Source organism: Acipenser ruthenus, chromosome 3 (genome assembly GCF_902713425.1).
Source record: "Acipenser ruthenus chromosome 3, fAciRut3.2 maternal haplotype, whole genome shotgun sequence".
In the NCBI taxonomy this organism is placed as follows: Eukaryota; Metazoa; Chordata; class Actinopteri; order Acipenseriformes; family Acipenseridae; genus Acipenser; species Acipenser ruthenus.
The window spans coordinates 33,308,877-33,318,058 of record NC_081191.1 but is presented as its reverse complement, the minus strand read 5'-3'; the positions used below and the strand labels follow the sequence as shown (position 1 = coordinate 33,318,058).

The following is a 9,182-nucleotide window of genomic DNA, read 5'->3' as shown; positions in this document are numbered from 1 at the left end:
CTTTGACTACACTTGCCATTCTAAATTGATTTGAAAGCAGTTTAAAGCTTTGTGGTAGAACACAAGGTAGTATTGGAACATTCTTTGAGTGTAATATTAAAATGTCTGTTTTCATTATCCCTCCCACGCATGCATTTTTTTTCAACAGATTGTATTGTATGACAGTACTGCAATAATTGTAAATGTTTCCAACAACAAACCAAAAAAGGGCACCATCATTGATGTGGAACCTCAGTATTGTGAAGACATAATGCAAAAGTATAGCTGAAGAAAAGGTCAAGCAACAAGGTATGATTGGACTTACAACTATTTTACAGTCATCCTTTCTACTTTGAATTAAGTGGCTAATACGGACTTCCGCGGACCCGGTTAGCTATGTTAACCGATTATTACTCATTGGTTTTGTATTGTGTTCTAAGCTACTTATTAACTGCCCCTCTGGTGGTACAAAGTAGATGTGTACACTTTGATAGTTCTTACTACCCCCTTCCCAGATTTATTTTTTCAAATCAGTGATACCAAAAGCGGATATCTATCTATCTATCTATCTATCTATCTATCTATCTATCTATCTATATTACAAAAAAAAGTAAGCTGTGTGACCTAGTTTAAACAACCAATTTGATCCTGAGCCCGGTTAAGCATCTTTTTCTCCTCTACTTCTCTGGTTTTTAGGTGTCTTCTTTCAACTCTCTCTGTCATCTCCATTAAGAGATATTTACAGGCGTTCATCACTGCCATCTCCAGCCCTGTGCGTTTCCAGCAGGTTATCACAGTTGCCAGTCCTCCTTTTTTCTTATATGTTCTACTGATTACCATCAGTGCCCTCGGATATTCTGAACAGATCCTCGCGCTGCAATATCCACTCTCAACCATCTGGAGCAGATCAAAATTATTGACTTCATCTAAGAAGTTACGTATTATATCTACAATATCCTTTCAACAACCACGACTTCCAGTCAGCTCTTTAGGAATACAAGCCGGTTACAATCCTGAAGAACAGCGACCCCATATAGACTGTTCAGTAGTAACGACAGAGCTCTGATATATATTTCTTTTGTCAATGTAACCTTACAAAATAAATAAATAAATAAATAAATAAATAAATAAATAAATAAACTATTGTGGACATACAACGGTGCTTTTCCGCCATTCAGGGAATAGACAAAAAACGGAAATGTCATTTGTCTTGATGTATGAGAATTTTTCATCAAATAAGTCAACCCTGTTTGGATTGAGTTTAGGGCTCTTTTATATACCGGTAATTGGTTTCACTATGACCCACACGCGTTGGTGCATATATATTGGAAACTGAAAATAAATTGTATCGTCTTAATACAATTAAAATATTCAGTACCGGTAGCCTACTACAGTATTTTACTATTTATTTCATATTTATCGATTGAGTGATACAGATTTTTTTTTTTTTCATGACAAAAATCTAAATTCTAAATATTTAAAACGGACTTAGCTACACCTGTAAATACTAATGACACAGAATATACAACTCCCAAACAATTTATGATGACAGACGTTACGATAATGTATGCTAATAATGTATATGAAATGGGTTTCCTTATTATCAGCTATCATCAAGGATTTGTAAGAGTGATGTGAAGGCACTATTATTATTAGTAGTAGTCGTAGTAGCCGCAGTAGTCGTAGTAGCTATGTCAAAATGCATTACCCGTGTTATCTTTAAAACAATGATAATAATAATATGTGTAAATATATAAAAAGATAATAAATACAAACCTAAGCGGATTTATGTGTTGTTAATTTTCGTATCCCACCTGCATTTATCCTCAGACACTTGGGTTTACAAAACATTGTCTAGTTTTATATGTAAATTTGCTTGAGCAAACTAGTAGCCTACTTTTGTTTGAGTAGGTATAGTTCAGTTGCAGTTGGATTATTAACTAAGAACTGGGTTTTCTTTTCAATAGAAATAGGGAACACGTATCACAAAGGTCACGAGGGATCGGTTTCCTGAAGTGTGATTAGAATTAGTTTTAAGAGCATGGGGAAAATCCCAATTAAAATAATAATAATAGCCTAATAATAATAATAATTTTGAGAAATCCCCAGGACTCCACATAAGAAAAATAGAGTATGTTTAAATTAACTTATCTTAAATATTGTAAGCAGTATTGTTACAACATTTGTCGAAATGAAATCAAGTCAAGGGAGGGATATCACGCATGCACGGGATGGGCATGCCTAGAACAAAAAGAAGTGATGCTGCTCAGTGCCAACTTGCATTTGTCGTGAAAGTGCTGCAATAACCGCAGGTCTGAAATCAAAACGTTGAACTGTTAGACCACAGGATATTAATGATGCACGTGTTAGAGTACTCGTGCTATTTGGGTTTTCATTTGGTTTTTAACTGAATTATTCTTTCAGTCATTAAATACGCCACTATTCCGAGTATGTTTTTAACATTGGGGCATGTCTCTTGAACAACAGATAATAGGATAAGCAACGACTGCGGGTAATAACTGTTTAAAACATTACCTTTATTTTCCGTTCTTTCTTATTTTCATTGTGTGATTATAATTAATAATAATACCCCATACTCTTTTAAAATACATATTTAGGTTTGTCAAGGGATATTACTCTTTATTTTTTGCCCTTTTAAAACTGTTAATTCCCTGGATAATTTGACATCAGAATCAGTTGAAAAAAATATGTATTTTGTCATTTGGTTTCCATTATACAATGATAATCAACATAAGTTATCTGTTCCTGTTAATTATTAGGCTAATCTGTTTTGGGTAAATTTTCAGAAACCGTTGCTACTATAAATTGTTTAATTATCAACCACAAGCTAAAATCCACAAATTATTAAAATTGACAGTAAATATTGATGTATTATATTTGATAATTGTGGAATTCATGGAATGTATAGTGGTCTGTCTTAAACGTACAGTTTGTCACTGAATGTTAGCATTTAAGACCCTATATAGACAATATGGTCAAAAACAAAGACATATTCTGGTTCATATATATATATATATATATATATATATATATATATATATATATATATATATATATATATATATATATAGACACACAGGCACACACACAGTCATACAACTACTTTATAGATGTATTTTTTTTTTTTTTTTTTTTTTTTACATGGTGTTGAAAATCAGGAATAATTAAAAGGCACAGCTATCAAGTTTATAGCCCCAATGTTGGGCAGCTGTAAAATCATGTCGACAGGTTGTCATACACCATTGAGGGCTACAGTGAATAGAATCGAATGCCAAACATTTAACATATAATACAGAAAACACAAAAAGTGGTCTCAGCCAATGCTCAAGCCACATGCTCTAAACAAGGAGGGGCTACAGCTCAAGTGGAGTGCCAATCAAAGCATCAACTTCAAATTGTATCTGAGAGATCAGTCCAGGACCTAGGGGCAGACACATCAGTTGGAGCTCAATTGTTGATCAGATCACATCCAAGGGACTTGCTGCAAAAGAAGGACGCTAAGATATCAGAAGAGCAAAAGCTATATTGTTTCGTGTTCCCGTGCTTGTGCACTTACAGTCTGTCTTCTTGATTATTTTTTGCTCTGTGTGTGTGTGTGTTTTTTTTTTTTCGTTTTTTTTTTTTTCCTGTGACTTTGTATCAGATCTGGTCCAGGAGATGTCTTTTCCCCAGTTGGGCTACCCTCAATATTTAAGTGCCACCCAGGCAATGTATGGAGGCGAACGGCCGGGAGTTCTGAGTGCCTCTGTACGTGGAGGAAGCGCTGAAATCGGGGCAAGTCCTTCTGCCACAGCCACTGCTGTCACTTCAATGCTGGGCATGTACGCAAACCCTTACGCAGCGCACAACTACAGCGCTTTTCTTCCTTACACCAGTGCCGATCTGGCTCTCTTCTCTCAAATGGTAAGTTCTTGTATTTTTTTTTCACGAAGACATGTTTGTATTGACTTACCATAGACATAATATTGAACTGAAATGAAAAATATGTATCAATATATAGAACCTTACGTATGCAAACATCATGCTACAAAATTATGAAGAAAATAAATAGATAACTAGATTTTGAAAACATAGAAAAGGATAAGGAAACTTGAATCAGATTGACATGAAAGTTTACTTTGGAAGGTTTTATCTCAATGTGCTTTATTCGCGCTTAACACTTTGTCTCTATATTGAAAAAGCCGTCGAAAGTATTACTTTTCTATAAAGTTGGCGGCTTTGTGTTGTTGTTAACGGCATACCTGAAATACATTTTGTTTAATAATAAATTAAGATAAATATATAGCATATGTACAAGGCTGTATTTAAATAATAATAATAATAATAATAATAATAATAATAATAATAATAATAATAATAATAATAATAATAATAGACATGTTGCTTAAAATTGCAATAGGGCAGCGCTTTTATTGAGTAAAAATAAACCAAACATAATCGTTTTAATAGCATATTGGTTTTTAGACAACATGTGTGTTAAGATACAACTATATATTCATTATTGTAATTAATTATTTAGAAATGTTGTATTTTAATTGTAAACCCAACAAACGCAGGATATGTATATTACACACACATTTGCGGTATTAAAATATCCTGCCATTTTGATTTTGCATTTTTTTACTGCAGTATTAAATGTTATAATGTTTAAGTTTAAAAAGATCACAAAATATATATTTTCTTGTTTGTCTTTTTTTGAGGAAAAAATATATTAAACGATTATATAAATTTTAATAAAACGCATCATTTTCGAAAAATGTTGACTTCACGCAAAAGCTTTTACATATAATACATTATAACAAATCATTTGTTTTTTAATCTGTTTGAAAGTTTGAAAATGTTTCGTTTTTTTTAGATATGCAAGGGTACTTTACCCGTTTCCTTTTTTGTGTAGTTACACTGACGATAATATACCTGCAGTCAACTTAAAGTCTTCAATGTATAAATTCATCACTTAATATATAGGCTACCTATTTTAAACAAATAGTTAATGATCTTATAAACGCATACCAATAACATTTAGAATATTTGGTCCACTTCACATAAACCCCCTATTTCGTAAAAAGAAACATTTACTTGGTTAAAAAAATCTTTCATTTCACAACAGAACGATTAAACAAATAGACACATAAACAGACGCATTTTGTTCACTGTTTTAAGGTAAAAAACGGTTACATTGAATATTTCCTGTAAAGTATATGTCCTGCAATTAATGTCATATGATGATGAGGCCTGGTTTGTTAGATAGATAAAATGTTATTTGTTAAAGCACCTGATGATATAATTTGACTTGCTGTGTTTTACTACAGGTGATTAAAATAATATTGATTGCACCATGGAGAGTTTACATCTTTGGATTTGTCATGATTTATCGAAGTTACTGTGAAGATTATAAATGATATAGTCTGGCGTAATAAAAAAAAAAAAAAAAAAAAAAAAACTTTTGAGAACTCAAAACCAGTTTATACATTTTACAGGATTATTACCAGTTTATTATTATTATTATTATTATTATTATTATTATTATTATTATTATTATTATTATTATTATTATTATTATACCAATAGTAGTTAAATAATACCATTTTACAATAGTATAATAAATGCCTTACGTTTATTATTGCAACTTTCTTTTTTGGATTATGGGCTTACTTTATGTTTTGTTCTGTATATTATTTCTTATTTATATTGATTGCTGTACAAAGCTGTATGCAGCTAATATGCATAAGAAGCACGACATTTTGTACAACAGTTCATAATGATAAAGACTTGGGGAAATACAACATGCAGGCCTTCATAACCTAGCAAATTTGTACTGATGGTATGATATCAATAATTATTTATTAATTATTTATTTTCTTTCCATTCTATTCATAGGGCTCCCAATACGAACTGAAGGACAACCCTGGTGTTCATCCTGCCACATTTGCTGCCCACACTTCCCCGGCCTTTTACCCTTATGGACAGTTCCAGTATGGGGACCCTGCCAGACCCAAGAATGCCACCAGGGAGAGCACGAGCACCCTCAAGGCCTGGCTCAACGAACACAGGAAAAACCCATACCCCACCAAAGGAGAAAAGATTATGCTGGCCATCATCACCAAGATGACCCTGACTCAGGTCTCCACCTGGTTCGCCAATGCCAGGAGAAGGCTCAAGAAGGAGAACAAGGTTACCTGGGGTGCCAGGGACAAAGACGACGAGGATGGCAACATCTTTGGAAGTGATAATGAGGGTGATGTTGAAAAGAATGAAGATGATGAAGAAATTGACTTGGAGAGCATAGACATCGACAAGATTGATGAGAACGATGGGGAGCAAAGCAATGAAGAGGATGAGGAGAAATTGGAAAGCAGGGATCATGGGGAGTTGGTGGAGAGTATGGAGAAAAAACAAGATTTGACTGTGCAGGCACCTGTAAGATATGATAAGTCCAAAGATATGCCAGTGGTCAAAGAGCCATCTGAAAGCAATAACACAAGGGTGATATCTCCTATCGGGCAGGGCAATTTCCAAATGCCATCAAACAACAAACCTAAGATCTGGTCCTTAGCAGAGACTGCCACCAGCCCTGATAGTTCTCAAAAGCCCTTGTCGCCTTCTGCACCATCCAGCCATTCCTCACCCCAGATCCAACATCCAGCTTTTCTCCCTAACCATGGACTATACACTTGCCAGATTGGGAAGTTCCACAATTGGACAAATGGTGCTTTCCTGAGCCAAAATTCCCTGTTAAATGTGAGGTCTTTTCTGGGAGTAAATCAACATCACCATCACCATAATCACCATCTTCATTCCCAGCAGCAACAAACTTCGGTAGTCACATCAACTATGGCATCACTGAGCAACGACAAGTCTTCAGAGAGCTCCAGTCTGAAACACATAGGTATGTTTTGCTATTATACTGATTAATATATAGGAGCATTAAACTTCCATAGTCCCTTTCCCCAACCTAGAGAAAACATTCAATAATTCTGAGGTATTATGCAGGATGAAATTGGGAATATGTGATTGCAGATATGTTTTAACATTGTGTGTTATGTGGAATGTTGGCTATTTGAATGCATTTGTAACATATATTTATATTTTATTTATTTTTCAGAACAGGAAAGTGTTCTACGTACTGAATCTCCAACACAGCCATTAAAATCGCCATTTCAACCCACCCACGACAGGTAAGCTATCTTTTTAAGACATTTATCTTGCTTAGGGGCATTTGTGTGTCTGGATATAAATTTAAGTGGTCTATTTGTTAAACAGAACTTATGGTCTAATAGTTTTCACATGTTTTATTAATCACCTTAGATAAACTTACACTTCAAGGTTTATTTATATCAGTGCTGCAGCTGTATGTGTGTAGTTGAGGTTTACCCCCTAAATGTATACATTGTGTTTGGGATACATTGTTGGTACAAGAGTGACTTCTTCTGGGAAATGTGGGCCTGAAATACCCCCTGGCTCCCCCAGGACAGTGGTTGTCAAGGTCTGCTCTCGATTAGGAGCTAGTAGAGCATTTTGCTGACAGACCTGCAATAATCCCCCGTTTATTTCTTCCCCCTGGAGGGTAACTACTTACCCAATCACCAAGTAAACCAGACTCTATGGCCTGCGCTCGTCGAATTCGGGTCGCAGTCAAGCACGTAGCCCTAGGGACTGGTCTACACAATGTGGAGGTGTACTTCCTCATACGTTTATTACAATTTACAGCCTAATGGTTTAGACATTGTTGTTTTATGTCCTGCTTGCTATCTAACTGTATCTAACAATATGCTTTCTGTAGGCTTATTATGTTGTGTGAGGGAATTTGTGCAATATTGAATTATACAGTTGTTATACATACATGCGAACATCATTTGCACTTAATTGTGTATATCATAACATGTTGTTGTTTAGCCTACAATATATTAAGGCAACAATTTTTTTTTAAAGTTTTATTCAACATGCATACTGAAGTTATATACTGTGATTGTAAACGTTTTCCTTTTGTTGTCATTTTTAGTCCCAGGAATCAACAAGAGGCAACACAACGGGTTTTAACAGCTCTTTCTTCGGCCTGATCAAGATTTTTTTTTTGTGGGAAAAACAGAGAATAAAAATTTATTTAAAAAAAAAACAGTGATAAGGACTGAAAATAAAATAAATCACCCCACCATCACTGTAGCACCAACCCGTTGAGGAACCATTGAATCAACATGACAACCCTTTTCATTGTACTGTAATCACAGCTCTTGTTAATCAAATGTTGTTTTTTTTTTTTGATTATTTGGTAAATGCCTTTCCTGTGTTAATGTGTTTTTATTTCTGTATATAGGGTGATCTACAATTGTAAATAGCGCGTCGACAGAACTTGTCCAAATCATATATTTTTGTCTAATAAACTAAATAAAATTATAGACACACTGGCATTTTATATTTTGTTTTGGTGTTCATCGTTTATGGTTTAAGATGTGTCTTTGTTTCTTTATTTCTTTCCTATTTGTTTAAAAACTAAAATGATTTGTCCGTTTCCTAAACAAGGTATAAACATTAACTAAAAAAAGAAAAAAATATATATATATTCAAATACGATTATTAATGTGCATATCTAACATTTTCTGTCATTTAAACTTTGTCTTTTTAAATGGGGTAAGTAGTGTTTCAATGTTTTGCCCATTTTAGAAAATATTATTTAGGATTTTTAGGGAATTTCTATTAAAACTTATTTTGACATAAATTATACTATACATTTTCTAAATATATATTATAATAATAATCTGGGCATACATTTTCTCAAAGTATATATACATACATCTATTATTATTATTATTATTATTATTATTATTATTATTATTATTATTATTCCAACCGTAGTTAAATTATAATGCCTACAGACACACACACACCCGCATTCCCCCCCACCCCACCCCCACCCACCCCACATATATATATATATATATATATATATATATATATATATATATATATAGGAGTGCCGCTCAACAATGAGATCTATATACATAAAAACAAAAACAAAAACAAAAAAACACATTATATAAGCCTGTATTGTTTCTCAAGAAAACTGCAAGGTATTTTCTAATACTTTTAAGAATCTAGCCACTTTTACAAATTAGAATTGTCAATACTGTAGGATGTAAATTATGTCTTCTGTTGTAAAACCACGAGGTTTATCGCTAATTCGTTAT

The 9,182-nt window shown here is 33.6% G+C and overlaps 1 protein-coding gene across 1 annotated transcript; it reads left to right on the top strand.

The window, feature by feature from the left end:
• The first annotated feature begins 3,413 nt into the window (after positions 1 to 3,413).
• Positions 3,414 to 8,113, top strand: irx1b (iroquois homeobox 1b). Its single transcript, XM_033992426.3, has 4 exons — positions 3,414 to 3,903; positions 5,878 to 6,886; positions 7,103 to 7,175; positions 8,000 to 8,113. Exons 1-4 carry the CDS (start codon positions 3,658 to 3,660, stop codon positions 8,055 to 8,057), a joined length of 1,386 nt encoding a protein of 461 aa, XP_033848317.3. The 5' UTR covers positions 3,414 to 3,657; the 3' UTR covers positions 8,058 to 8,113.
• Positions 8,114 to 9,182: the final 1,069 nt, after the last annotated feature.

Excerpts from the sequence above, each read along its gene's own strand:
- irx1b (XM_033992426.3), top strand. The coding sequence starts at position 3,658 with ATGTCTTTTCCCCAGTTGGGCTACCCTCAATATTTAAGTGCCACCCAG. Across the intron at positions 3,904-5,877 it reads TGGCTCTCTTCTCTCAAATG|GGCTCCCAATACGAACTGAA; the intron begins GTAAGTTCTTGT and ends TTCTATTCATAG. Across the intron at positions 6,887-7,102 it reads CTCCAGTCTGAAACACATAG|AACAGGAAAGTGTTCTACGT; the intron begins GTATGTTTTGCT and ends TTTATTTTTCAG.